The sequence below is a fragment of the Sardina pilchardus genome, chromosome 12 (assembly GCF_963854185.1).
Source record: "Sardina pilchardus chromosome 12, fSarPil1.1, whole genome shotgun sequence".
NCBI classification, from domain to species: Eukaryota; Metazoa; Chordata; class Actinopteri; order Clupeiformes; family Clupeidae; genus Sardina; species Sardina pilchardus.
The window spans coordinates 31,967,307-31,982,306 of NC_085005.1; the positions used below are offsets into that span (position 1 = coordinate 31,967,307).

Here is a 15,000-nt window from a genome sequence, read left to right on the forward strand (position 1 = left end):
CCAATCACGGAGCCGCCGGCTCGGGCCGCCGAGAAGCGCGGGAGACACCAGAGCGGCCGCACGCGCCGGGGGAAGTCCGCATCGCAGAGCTCACACAGCCAGCCCTCAGCCGGCACACGCACAGGAGGCCAGGCGTCGTCTAGAACCACAACAGGCCAGGCGTCGTCTAGAACCACCACCACAACAGGAGGCCAGGCGTCTAGAACCACAACAGGAGGCCAGGCGTCGTCTAGAACCACCACCACAACAGGAGGCCAGGCGTCGTCTAGAACCACAACAGGAGGCCAGGCGTCGTCTAGAACCACAACAGGAGGCCAGGCATCGTCTAGAACCACCACCACAACAGGAGGCCAGGCGTCGTCTAGAACCACAACAGGAGGCCAGGCGTCGTCTAGAACCACCACCACAACAGAAGTGCACTACTCGGGGGCGCCCCCGGTGCTCCAGCCCCGCAAGCGCAGGCTGGCGTCCCTCAACGCCGAGGCCGTCAACAGCCTGCTGCTGGAGAAGGCCGAGGGGTCCCCCGCCACCAAAGCCGCCAAGAGGAGCCCAGCGGAGGGCCCCGCGCCTGGAGGACGACGTAGCCCCCCTACACAACGCGCTGCTCAGGACTCCGCCTCTGGAAAGCCTCAAACGTGCCAAAGTCCAAAACAACAACAACAACAACGACCGAAGAAGCCCAAGCCAACAGAGAAGGAGGAGATCGACTACTGTAAAATCTTTGCTCCCACTCCCAGGCGCCTGGCGGGGCTCAACGCTGCCGCCTTGCTGAAGCTAACCAGCTCGTCCGCCGCTAGCAAGCAGCGCGCGAAGACGGACAGCAAGAGCGCGAGCGCCCCGGCGGGCAAGAAGGCGGCCGCTAGCACAAAGACGCTCGCGCCGCCAGCGCCGTTAGCGCCGCTAGCCAGGAAGCAGCTGAAGCCTGCTGCGCGGAGAACGCCTCAGGCTCTGTCGCCGGCGGCTGGCTGCTTCTCCTGCAAGAAGGGAGGCTTCGAGGCCAGCCCGCGCTGGGAGAGCGCCGTGGAGGACCCCCACCTGGCCAAAGTGGGGTACCAGGCGGGTAGCGTGGGGGAGTACGGGCTGAGGCAGGTGAAGGAGGAGCAGGTGGAGGCGGAGCTGAGCCCCTACTGCTGCTGTGGCCCCCCCGACGCCTCGCTGGACTACTGCTGCCACCGCCTGGGCCTTTTCCTCAGGCAGCAGCCGGCCTACCCCGAGGCCGAGGAAGGACCCTTCGCGCCGGTCAAACAGGAATGTCTGGTGCCGCAGCCGCCCTCGTTAGCGCACCCGTCGCTAGCGCTAAGCGCCCACCACCCCTGCCTCTGTGCGGACCACTGCTTCTCCAGCTACTACGTCCACATGGCCCACCCGCGGGCGCCGCCATTAGCAGCCTTGGGGTCGCGACCTTTGACCTATGGCTCCCCTGCTCTCTGCCCCGGGCCCGTGTCCGGCTCTAAGCTGCTGGCGCCCGGCATCGGGCACTCCTCAGGGATCCCTCACGCGCCATTCTGCCCCTCTGTGAGGTCGCCGTGCTACGCCGAAGCCTGCAGGGTCTCCCCGTACACCTACAGAGCACTGCAGCCCGTGGCCACCAGGGGGTGCTCCTTCAGCACAGGCTGCTCAAGGTGTAGACAGGAAATCAAAACAGGTGAGACGGCTATGTGGGCCTCTCAGATGTTTCTGATACAGGACCTCAGACAGTTACAAGCTAGTTATTTAGAGTCCTATACTGTGTGTGTATTTATATTGATATAGTCATTTCATGCCTGCTTTGGTCAAAAACGTATGCCTAATACTATAAACTAATTCACATCTATTGTAAACTATTACACGTGTCTTTACCATAAACTAATTCACATCTATTATAAACTATCACAGATGTTTTCACTGTAAACTAAGACACATTTATTATAAACTCTGTGTCTTTACTCTAAACTTATGTATTGTAAACTATTACACATGTCGTTCCTATAAACTAATTCACATCTATTGTAAACTATCACAGATGTTTTCACTGTAAACTAAGACACATGTATTATAAACTCTGTGTCTTTACTATAAACTAATTCACATGTATTGTAAACTATTACACATGTCGTTCCTATAAACTAAGACACGTTTATGTTTATTTCTTTGTCTTGTGTGGGCACTGCAGAAGGCTACTCCTCCCCCCGCCGGGAGCACAGTCCCTCTCTACTGCAGGTGCCCCCTGCGGTGCCCCTCTCTGGCTGCCCGTTGCCCCAGGTCACCCCCCCGAGCGCCCCCGTGCCCCACCTGCGGTCGCCGCTGTCCGAGCGGAGGCTGGGCGAGCCGGGCGTGGGGTCGGTGCGCCAGTGCCCCCAGGGCAGCAAGCCGTCCAACGGGTCGCTGTCCATCCGGCGCGCCAGGCTGTCCCTGAAGCCGGTGCCCGCGGCCGAGCCCGGCGCCAAGCACAAGAAGGTGGTCCGCCGCCGCGCCACCAACGGCTGGCGACCCCTCGGAGTGCCCGTGGAGAAGGAGGTCTTTGTGGTGGTGAGTGCTGGCGATGCCACCGCGCAACATGTGGGCACCTTTACCCACGTGCCCCTCTGCACTCAGAAGCTGAAGACATACCCCAATCTTATCCCCAAACATACCCCATCCTACCCCACACATACCCCATCCTACCCGAAACATACCTCAAACTTATCCCCAGACATACCCATCCTACCCCAGACATACCCCAAACTTATCCCCAGACATACCCATCCTACCCCAGACATACCCATCCTCACCAAGACATGCCCCATCCTACTCCAGACATACCCCAGACATACCCATCCTACCCCACACATACCCCATCCTACCCGAAACATACCTCAAACTTATCCCCAGACATACCCATCCTACCCCACACATACCCCAAACTTATCCCCAGACATACCCATCCTACCCCACACATACCCATCCTACCCCAGACATACCCCAAACTTATCCCCAGACATACCCATCTTACCCCAAATATACCCCATCCTAACCAAGACATGCCCCATCCTACCCCAGACATACCCCCAGACATACCCCATCCTACCCCACACATACCCCAAACTTATCCCCAAACATACCCCATCCTACCCCAGACATACCCCCAGACATGCCCCATCCTACCCCACACATACCCCAAACTTATCCCCAAACATACCCCATCCTACCCCACACATACCCCCAGACATACCCCTTCCTACCCCACACATACCCCAAACTTATCCCCAAACATACCCCAGACATACCCCTTCATACTCCATTCTACCCCAGACATACCCAGATATACCCCATTCTACTCTAGATATATCTCAGACATACCCCATTCTACCCCAGACATACCCCTTCCTACCCCATCCTACCCCATCCTACCCCAGACATACCCCATCCTACCCCAGATATACGCCAGCCTACTCCAGCCTATTTCCAACACAGCCAGAGGAGGACATATTCACAGAATGTTCAGGCCTGAAATTCATTCTTAAAATACAAAAGTGTCAAACTCAGCTCATCATTTTCATCATCAATGGGGGAGAGGGGAAGAGAGAGAGATCAGTGTTGCATCACAGACAGACAGACAGACAGACAGACAGACAGACAGACAGACAGACAGACAGACTCATCAGCAGTGCTGAACTCAATCTGTGTGTGTGTGTGTGTGTGTGTGTGTGTGTGTGTGTGTGTGTGTGTGTGTGTAGGGTGAGGACGAGCCTGCCCTGCGGCAGTGTTTTGAGGGTGTCCAGCGTGACGGGGAGGAGATCCGGGTGCGAGACACCGTGCTGTTGCGCTCCGGGCCCAGGAAGAAGTCCCTTCCCTACGTCGCCAAGATCTCCGCTCTCTGGGAGGACCCCAAAACAGGTTGGACAACAGTGTTGTGTGTCTGTGTCTGTGTGTCTGTGTGTCTGTGTGTCTGTGTGTGTGTGTGTGGTTTTCTTTTTTTTCTCCCTAAAGAGGCTAGCAGTGTGTGTTGAATTCTGTTGGGTTCGAGTTGTCACATTGTTGTTTGTCACGTGGTTACATTTGTGTTTGTGTCCAAGTGTGTCTTTCCTGGTTTCATGTATCATGTATCATGTACCAAGAACTTTGGCCCTACCGCAATGCTTTGGGTAGTCCTGCTATGGGTGATACACAAACACACTGCTCAAGCAAATTAAGGGAACACTTCAATCACACTTTGGATCAGTACTCTGACATTGTTTGGTGTTAAAGTTAAATTGAGGTTAAATTGAGGATTTTGCTGTCAGACTGCATTCACAGAACGTCTGACAGTCTGAGAGGAGAAAAGGCGGGAAGGGTTCAAAAGTGTTTAAGCAAGATTGGAAAACTAAGTGTTCCCTTCATTTGTTAGAGCAGTGCATAATTGAATGCTGTGAATCATGTTGTGTATATGAATATATATATTTGTGTGTGTGTGTGTGTGTGTGTGTGTGTGTGTGTGTGTCCAGGCGAGGTGATGATGAGCCTGTTCTGGTACTACCGGCCTGAACACACCCAGGGAGGCAAAGATCCCAGCATGCACTGTGAGGTGAGTGGGAGGGGCCAGTGCTCCAGCACGTCTGTCAGAAACCGCACTCGTTAAGACCCGCCCACACGGCCAGCGCTCGTTAAGACCCGCCCACACGGCCACCGCTCGTTAAGACCCGCCCACACGGCCAGCGCTCGTTAAGACCCGCCCCCACACGGCCACCGCTCGTTAAGACCCGCCCACACGGCCAGCGCTCGTTAAGACCCGCCCACACGGCCAGCCACTCGTTAAGACCCGCCCACACGGCCACCGCTCGTTAAGACCCGCCCACACGGCCACCGCTCGTTAAGACCCGCCCACACGGCCACCGCTCGTTAAGACCCGCCCACACTGCCAGCGCTCGTTAAGACCCGCCCCCACACGGCCACCGCTCGTTAAGACCCGCCCACACGGCCACCGCTCGTTAAGACCCGCCCACACGGCCACCGCTCGTTAAGACCCGCCCACACGGCCACCGCTCGTTAAGACCCGCCCACACGGCCACCGCTCGTTAAGACCCGCCCACAAGGCCACCGCTCGTTAAGACCCGCCCACACGGCCAGCGCTCGTTAAGACCCGCCCACACGGCCACCGCTCGTTAAGACCCGCCCACAAGGCCAGCGCTCGTTAAGACCCGCCCACACGGCCACCGCTCGTTAAGACCCGCCCACACGGCCACCGCTCGTTAAGACCCGCCCACACGGCCAGCGCTACACTGCAATGATAGGATGACGCTGACGCTAACGCTACCAACCATAAACTATGATGATATGATGATGACGTGAACATCCACACTAGCAACCATAAGTTATAGTGATATTATGGGATGAACATCCACACTAGCAACCATAAGCTATGATGATATTATGGGATGAACATCCACACTAGCAACCATAAACTATACGATATTATGACATGAACATCCACACTAACAACCATAAACTATGATGATATTATGGGATGATTGTCCACCCTGAACAGCGATGAGTGCTTCGTTTGTTTAATCGGTCTCTCTGAAAGTGATGTCCAGTGACATCATTCTTCATGTTTGTTGTTGCGGTTGTGGTCTGTGATGTAGACTTGTCCCTGCTCGAGTGTTTATAGTTTACTGCAGTGAAATGTTTACAATTATTCTGATCATCATCATTGCAATGTTATTCTGGTCATCATCATTGCAATGTGGTCGCTAAACACCTTAAAGGTGAAATTCCAGCACTCTCCAACCAGAACTGTACTGATAGATAGATAGATAGATAGATAGATAGATAGATGCAGTATTGTCAGGTGCCCCAATAGCACAATATTAAGAGTAATACATTTCAACATCTGTTTTCAATTTCACAGAATGAGATATTTGCTTCCAAACATCAAGATGTCAACAGTGTGGCCTGCATCGAAGACAAATGCTACGTCCTGCCCCTTGCCCAGTACTGTAGGTGAGTCCAGCTGTCCGGTCCTGAAGGTGTGTTAGGTCTGAACCAGTCCTTGGTGTCCAGTCCTGAAGGTGTGTTAGGTCTGAACCAGTCCTGAAGGTGTGTTAGGTCTGAACCAGTCCTGAAGGTGTGTTAGGTCTGAACCAGTCCTTGGTGTCCAGTCCTGAAGGTGTGTTAGGTCTGAACCAGTCCTTGGTGTCCAGTCCTGAAGGTGTGTTAGGGCTGTCCAGTCCTGAAGGTGTGTTAGGGCTGAACCAGTCCTTGGTGTCATCTAAAGCACCAGAATATGATTTACCAAACAATTCTACAATTTTCCAAGAACGGTGAATCTATTCTACTCAAGTCTACTGGAGTCTACAGTTACTGAAACATCACAGTGGAAAATGGACTGAATTTATTCTCTTCAAAGTACTCAACGCACAAATCAATTGTATGTCTCATGTTCACACACACATACACACACACACACACACACACACACACACACATCTGGAGTAGTTTGGGGTTCATTGTCTTACTCGAGGACATTTTGATAATTGTCATAATTAAAATAGAAATGTCACAAATCTATTTCCCCTTTTCTACCCAAGACTCTGGAATCACAAACATTATTTGTAAGGCTTTGAAAGCTGTGAGGCGATTTCGCGATTTTTTTTTATCAGAATCACATACATACAAGCTGTAAGAATTGAAAGATTAACTATATTTTACAGATTTGATGAGAAGTCAGTAATGTTACACTTTCTAGATTAAGCCATGATCAACTTCTAATTAATCAGTTTCTATTTTTCTGTTTGTTTGTTTGTTTGTTTGTTTTTGTGTTTTGCTGCAGATATTGTGCCTTGATAAAGCGGCGAACGGAGGGCGTGTCCAAGGGCCCCCCACTGGTGCCTTGCCCCGCCGACCCCCCGACCCCGACCCCCCTGACCCCCCCCCTGACCCCGAACCCCCCTCACCGCCGAGTGCCCCCCGACGTCGACCCCGACCTGGTGTACCTGTGCCGTCACGTCTACGACTTTCGCTACGGACGCATCCTCAAGAACCTGCAGTAAGAGGCGTGGCCTCTGCATCTGTGTGTGTGCACTCACACACACACACACACACACACACACACACACTCAAAAACACACACACACACGCACGCACGCACACACGCACACACACGCACACTCACACACAAAATACACACACACACACTGAGTCGCCTACAGGGGGCGTTGTTCCCCACACATGCACACCCCTGCCTTTTAGTGTAGGCGATGTCCTTGAGATGACCTTGAGAGATGCACTGGAATTATGGCAACTGGGCACGGAAGGTTGGGGATGTAGCTCCATTCTATGTCCTTGACGTGTGTAATGACACGAATATTCGATGATTTCAGTAACCGGTGTTCCCCAGAAGCCACAGCAGGCTTGTTCGGGGCTGCTGGCTTTAGCAGAGAGGATGCTGTTGCTATGCTACTGACACCACACCAAAACCCTACAGGCTCTAATAGGGAACACTGCTGTAACGCTACTAGCACCTGCTGCCAGCAGACTCTGGTACCCGTCCCGCCTGGGCTTGGCTCGTGCCCTTGTCTGCCGACCTCTCTTTTTCTATCAAAAGGTCAAACGAGGGACATTCACGTCCCCGAAGTCCCAAGCCCCTGAAGAGCGTCCTGACGGGAGCTGGTCCTGGATCAGCACGGGGGCGGATCAGAGCCGGGCCCGGGCCACGTGGGTAACAGAGTGTACTGCTGACGGGGTTCCACGTGCCCGCCCTCACACCTACCCCTTTGCCCCGCTCCTAAACTTGCCTTATTGCGGTAGGCAGCTAGTGCTCCTCCTAGCCTCCCGTGCGCCACAACGCTACTCCTTCAGCAAGACAAAGGACAGTTGGCATCAGTCCAATTCTGCATCCTGCTGTCATGTATCGATCCCATCACCCCCACACACCTGAATCAATCAAAGATGTCGTTAGACAAAGCCTGCTACATCTGATCATTTGGAATTTGCAATGAAGGCGTGAATATCGTTTGGAATTGCCAGTTACCACATCATACCCCGAAGAGCCAGCAGAATTTGGCGTGAATCTGGATTGAATCTGAAGTGGATCTGGATGTGTTAATTTTAGACTCAACCATGGTTTTTGATTCTGTGATGGCATTTTTTTTTTTTTTTTGTAAATTCTACAACCTTTAAAATATGGTTACTAAATACATTTATTCCCAATTAAGTTAAGTCACTTGTAGATGTGACATAAAAATATAGTGATATTTTATGAGATCTTTATTGCTAATGCTATCCTTATAAATTATTTGCATTTGTATGTATTTACATTCTAAGTTCATTTATGTATTTATTTATTTGTTTATATCACCCACTCGAGTGAGATGTGTATCTGATCCCTGCGGCATCTTTTAGTGAGCGGAGAGACGGATTCTAAATGTGACTGCTGCTTTAGTGAGCAGAGCCCAGAGGCGGCCCAGAGGCGGCCCAAGCCATTCCTCCCCATGTCCAGACAGACTTCAGATGGAGTCATTTGACACAGGACTACCCTTTCCTCTTCTCTTCCTCTCCGTCTCTGCCCAGTGAAGTTGCACTAATTCAGCCCATAGTGGGTGAAGCTGGCGCTGTTTCCTGGGCGCCGTACTGTATTTCAGGGCTGGGAAGGAGGCGTGAGATCAGTGCCCTGTAGATGGTGAAGGAGGCGTGAGATCAGTGCCCTGTAGATGGTGAAGGAGGCGTGAGATCAGTGCCCTGTAGATGGTGAAGGAGGCGTGAGATCAGTGCCCTTGAGATGGTGATGATGCGTCACATTCCAACTGCCGCTGTAAGAGACTCTATTCTATTCTACTCTGTTCTATTCTGTCTTGCAGAAAATCCAGTGACTAGTTAGCGGATCAGTACTGTCAAATACATTCAAATTGTTTTTGTTCGTTTTTTTTTGGGGACCATAACAAAACAATAAGCGTTCCCAAGACTGGATTTTTTCTTTGTTTTGTCCATCTTTCTGTATGAAATATTATTTCAACTCGTATGACGTTTGATCACACATCTGAGCCCTGACCTTGTCCCGACCCTGACCTTGTCCCGACCCTGACACTTGACCTGTTGCATTTGTTCTGCTTCAGTGCTCGTGTTTCCATTTTGTTCCTGCGCTAGTTTCTCCGACAGGAAGATACGCCATCTAGAACGTGTATGGCTTCCTGTTCAGGATGATAATGATTCTACGTTATCCTGGCAGGAGCGGCCTGGAAGAAAATAGTATGAAACGTTTTCTTTGAATTTCTCTTAAGCACCTTTTAAGAGGGTTCTCCGATGAGAACAAGCTGATTTGACATCAAGGCTTAGAACCTGGTCCTTTGTTTCACACATGCCCCTGCTCATGGAACTCCCTCTGCTCCGAGGGTTCCTGCCACTACATATGCAAGGGCACGGGGCTGTTAAACTTCCATTTAAGCAGTTTCAGCCATGTTGAAATGACAGCCAATATTCTGGAGCACATATCCTTCGTAAAGAGATATCTACAATCGGTTTACTGCTTCTCTAAACAAGCAAATGCAAAACTAATTCAAAGACAAATATTTTACTATGTCTATTTCCTTGTATATTTTTCAATGGAGTATTTTTGGAAAAGAAAATCTTTATTCCGACGGATGATTCTAACATTGCTGATTTCTGATGAGATATTCCATTATTGATGCATTTAAGATGGAGAGGTAAAATGCCCAAGCCTGACCCAAAGCTGAAAAAGTATTGAGCCATCAGTTGAAATATTTCTAAGGGGATGTACATATTTTCTTTCTTTAATAAGTGAAAAGTAGTCTTTTGTAGATACTACTCAGTGCATTTGTATTAAGAATTTAAAAAATCAGATTGTAATGAAACTTCTTTAACAAAAATGTGTACATTTTTTAATTGATTAGATTTTGTTTTCTTTAAGTTGCAATATTGTGGTCAGTGACAGTGACTGCTGTATTACAAGAGATAGTTATTTAAAAAATATTATTTAAAAAAAAAAATGTTTATTGAAAAGATGAGTGTACGTTAATATTTGTGTGACAATGCAAGTTAGCATCACTGGTGAGGACCAAAGCACATTCTTCTCAACCACCTGAGAGGACTCCCACCAGAACTGGGGCGGCCATTTTGAGTCGCTTCGCTCCCAATGACCACAAATGTGGGAAGCGAGTTAAAACACACGCACACACACACACACACACATACACATATACACACGCACACATACACATATACACGCACACGCACACACACACCACTGTTTCAGGGATCGCACTTTCTCTGAAACGCAGAGCTCTGAATGCTCCTGTGTTCCTCAGAGCTGGTGTCTGAGCGAGAACGTTTCACGGTTCCGCTGAGGCGTTCCGTATGGTCCTCTGGAGCCCCTCCGGGCCTGACTATCTGAAGAGAGGGGACGGTGATGGCGCTCTGGTAGTCTGATGTCCCAGATGGCCGACTCTCTCTCTGTGGGCCTCAGCGTCTCACGCCAGAGAGCAGCGGACTCGGCCCAGGCGCGGCCTTCTTATGGGCCCGATCTGGGCCGCGCGTCCGCTCCTGTCTGTGAGTGTGCTGTATGATTCTGTACTGTTCTGTCTTGATCCTCTGAGCTTTTTCATGGGTGAGCTCCTCAGCTGTGCTTTTGTTTTAATTAGCGTAAAATTAACATTAACGATGTGAGTGGGTAATATTTCCACACAAAAAAAAAACAAAACAAAACAAAAAAAAACATGTATATCTTGAGGCCATCACACTGTATTGAGTGTGGCCCTAACCTGGCATGTACCCTTATTCCCCACCAGAGGGAGCTGTTCAGGGGAGATCCTGAATGCTTTGAGCAGTGAGCCTCTTACATGCAGTACTTTTCACAGGGAGACCCTAGTGTGCTCAGCTGTCCTACGAAGGATCCTTATAGCCCAGAGGAACTCCCACAGTCAGCTGCTATCTGTCTGTCTACTTAGCTATTACAAGCCATCTATGTAGACACCCTCCCTTAGTTTAGCGAGAGCAGGGAGTGTGAGAGGGTCGTGACGTCTGCGTTCTCGTTCCCCTGACTGAGATCTCTAAGATGTGCCTCCTGGTGGGGCCGGGACACAGCTGTTAGTCGAGCGCTCACTGGCGCTTTTCTCTGAGAGTCCAAGAGCCGTGTGAGTACCAAATCTCTGCCGTCTTAGAGGAGAACTCTGCGCTACTCTTTGGATGATCATGATTGTACGTTTTCGCTGGGGACCTAAATGATGATGGAAGGAGGGTGGAGTGAGATGGGATGTAGTGGTGGCCAGGCCTCAAGCATATGCTGTAGGCCATTTACTTGCACATGCATATTCCGGCCCTGCTCAAAACTACTCTGGTCGACATTGTTGTGGTCCCAAGCAAAAGTTTACCCTTGTTATCATCCAAAACTAGACCCAGGGTGTCCTTAGACAGGAGTTCTCCTTTAAGACGTGAATGTCCTGGTATCCGTCTGGGCGTTCTCCACCCATAATCCCTCTTCCTCCTGGCTAGAAAACCCAAATCCAAGTCCCCGTTGCTTGTATTCAGGGTAGTTATAGTATTTCCCCAAACTATGGGCTACTTCCTCTGGAACTGAAAGTGTTGAAATTGACCCCTTTGGTGGTGGTTAGTAAAGAGCAGAATTGTTTTTCTGAAGCAGCCCAGACATCCTTGATTGTCCTCGCCTGATTAGATATGTGGTGGGTACAGGGGATTTCTCTAGTCTTAGTCCCCATGGCAGACTGTAGACTTCCTCTCACTCTTATGACATCACTTCCTCTAAAAACCAAAATTCCGAGGAGGGGGGAAAACAATGATGTGGAAGTTGTGCAGTGCTCAGAGTGCTTTTTCTGTTCTACCCAAGGCTTAATGTTGGCATATATCTATATTTATACATATTTTGATATTTAAGACTGGGGATGATTCCTTTTGAAGAGTTATTTTTAAGTAGAGAGATGTTTGTACTAGATCATTTTGATTCGCTTTGTCATGCACTCTTTTTTTTTTGTTTGTTTCTAAGTGTTGTTTTGTTTTTTTAATGAAGTAAGAATCCCTGCTGATCTGTTGTTCAAACTGAAAGCTATTTATACGTTGTCTTTTGTGAGTATAACTTGGCCTCCCGCGGCCTGCTGGCCGCACCTTTTTCGAGCTTCTGCCTTTGAAGGGAATAAAATGTACCTTGATATGAGATCTGGCTGTGGTTGTCTTTCAAGATGTCTCTTTTTCCAACACACACATACAGCACACACCTCTACCCTGGCTCACCTGGTGAAGGTGAGTCCAATGTGCTGTAAGAAATAATCTTTTACTGATGTAGCTTAATCCAGCCTTCAGGTAAAGCCTGAAGATTAGCCTTACACACCTGTATGAAGTATGAACACTGCATGATGTCTTTACCTGTATGAATCAGGATAGACCCTTAACACTGCATGATGTCTTTACCTGTATGAATCAGGATAGACCCTTAAAACTGCATGATATCTTTACCTGTATGAATCAGGATAGACCCTTAACACTGCATGATATCTATAATCTTTACCTGTGTGAATCAGGATAGACCCTTAAAACTGCATGATATCTCAATATATCAAAAGATATATTGTGATGTGATGAACTGGAAGCTAACAAGATCAGGCATTCTAGTGCAGAATGATCACATGCAAACCTATCAAACTTCCTCCAGAACTCTAAAACAGTATGATGACATACGAACCTAAAAGTTCTTCCTGGACTGTAATACAATGTGATCACATATAAACCTATCTAGCTTCCTCCATAACGAAAACAATATGATCACATACAAGTTTATCAAACTTCCTCCAGAACTCACCCATGTATATACAAGAGAATTGGAGAGATTAATACAATCGACCCAAAACTATTCTAAGCAACAGTATACTTGAAAAGAACTTATTTTTTTTAAAAGAAAATGTCATGTTAAATGTGTTGATGATATATGAATGATATTCAAATGATATGCAAGAGTAGAATAATTAGTTCCCAACTTAAGTATGCACTGTAATCACTACATCTGAAATGACAGTATGCACCGTTTGTCTTAGTTTCCACCAGTCTGGGTTGTCCATGACTGCTCTTTGTTGATCCGCTGGTCTGGTCTGCTATAACTGCTCTTTGTTGATCTGTTATGTTCTTGAGTAGTCTTTGTTGGGCTATGCTGTTCATGATTAGTCTGTGCTGTTGTTGACTAGTCTGTGTTCTTGACTAGTCTTTGTTGGGCTATGCTGTTCATAATTAGTCTGTGCTGTTGTTGACTCGTCTGTTTTAATCGTTGTAGAGCTGTTCTGGACTGGTCTGTGTTAATCTGTCCTGATTTATGCTGAGCAGTGTTAGTTTGCACAGATATTTATTACTGGTTACAGTAGGGCTGCACTCAAAGTACCGCCACACACACACACACACACACACACAGACAGACAGACACATACACACGCACCCCTAATGCCTCACTAAGGCCCTTGCGGTGCATTGTGGGTAGGAGACTCGGCTTTGCTCCTCATCCTGATTAAGGATATCAGGTGTCTGTGCGGCGTCTGTGGCCCAGAACTCTGGCAGTATGCTAGTAGTTGCTAGGGTACAGCTCCACCTGTATGCTAGTGGTTGCTAGGGTACAGCTCCACCTGTATGGGAGTGGTTGCTAGGGTACAGCTCCACCTGTATGGTAGTGGTTGCTAGGGTACAGTTCCACCTGTATGGTAGTGGTTGCTAGGGTAAGGTAGACCGTACTGCTGCTGCCTCCAAAGTTCTGCCTGTACGGTTGCTAGGGTACAGCTCGGCCTTGGGCCTCAATGATGACTTCGCTCCTCACAACCCAGCAGCCCTTTGGCTGGCTCTGGTCTGAGAGGTGAGCTATTAATGCCACTGTGTTCAGTGGGGATCCTGCTGAAAAAGGCAGCAAGACACCACCTTATGCTGGCAGCTGGTTTTAGATGGTTTTCTTCCAGCTATTGCTGGTCTTCGCTGGTGTAGCTGGTTAGGGCACCAGCTAAACATGCCGGCGTGACCGTCTGAGGACACTGGACTGGCAAGAGTTTTTCTGGTCTAGCTGGTCAACCATCATAGGGTGGTCAAACAAGCTGGATAACAAGCCGCTCAACCAGCAAACCACCTTAAGATAGTCAGGCTGGGTTTTTCAGCAGGGGAGTGTTATTATAGTGAGAGTTTCCATATTGTGTTGTTGCCGGCTAGAGTGTGTTCTCCATGCGTGCGTGCGGCATCTGTGCTGAGCCAGTGACTCTGTGATTGGGCGTAATGGTTTTGATCACATGATCACTGCTGCCCCGCGAGGATACTGATGACTTGGCATTTAGTGCCCGGCACTACACCTGCCAACCGTGCCCACAGGGTGGCAATCCCGGCCCTGCGCTGTCGACAGAAAGAGTGCTTATTTATGAATGGCCTTCTGCTGCCCCCTCCAGCTACCCCGGGCCGTGTGTCAGTGGGGTAATACACTGCTGAGGGGCAACAGAGCCGTGTGTCAGTGGGGTAATACACTGCTGAGGGGCTACAGAGCCTTAATGAATCAGCCACTAATTAAGTTGCCCTGCTAAGCCACTCAGGGGGGTCATCAATCCTCACAACTGAGCTGGACTTACCGACCTGCTGCTCTCCTTAAGACCTGGGGGGGGGCGGGGGGGCAGTGTGTGTGTGTGTGTGTATTTGTGGGGGGTAGGGGAGCATGTAAGGGTATGTGGGTGGATTAGCGTGGGTATGTGATTGTATGTTTGAGATGAAGTATGTGAATTTTGTGCTTCTTTATTTGAGTCCACAGTGTAAAAGAGAAACATAGATTACAATGTAATAATGTCCAATTATACACAGAAGGACTGTCCAGATATTACAGTCCAGATATGATCTCAATCCACCTCATACACACACACACACACACACACACACACACACACACGGCAGTGGCTGAGATGGCTTACCAAGGCCCTTAATCTGGTCGTCTAATTACATCATCCTCCTCAAGATCTCTGTGTGTGTGTGTGTGCGTGCGTGTGTGTGTGTGTATGAAGAGGATTGAGAAGGTCATTCTGGAAGGATGAAGGAGGA

General features: G+C 49.3%; 1 protein-coding gene across 2 annotated transcripts in view; it reads left to right on the forward strand.

Annotated features, from left to right (window-relative positions):
• The window catches only part of LOC134097846 (bromo adjacent homology domain-containing 1 protein-like), a 22,831-nt gene extending 10,716 nt beyond the window's left edge, over nucleotides 1–12,115 (forward strand). For both annotated transcript variants that reach the window (XM_062550797.1, XM_062550798.1), the window contains exons 2-7: nucleotides 1–1,645; nucleotides 2,153–2,508; nucleotides 3,696–3,855; nucleotides 4,443–4,522; nucleotides 5,846–5,937; nucleotides 6,767–12,115. The exon at nucleotides 1–1,645 is cut by the window's left edge and continues 302 nt beyond it. In XM_062550797.1, the coding sequence (XP_062406781.1) occupies nucleotides 1–1,645; nucleotides 2,153–2,508; nucleotides 3,696–3,855; nucleotides 4,443–4,522; nucleotides 5,846–5,937; nucleotides 6,767–6,986 (2,553 nt within the window). In that variant the 3' untranslated portion in view covers nucleotides 6,987–12,115. The remainder of the gene's footprint in view (nucleotides 1,646–2,152; nucleotides 2,509–3,695; nucleotides 3,856–4,442; nucleotides 4,523–5,845; nucleotides 5,938–6,766) is intronic.
• The last annotated feature ends 2,885 nt before the right edge of the window (nucleotides 12,116–15,000 follow it).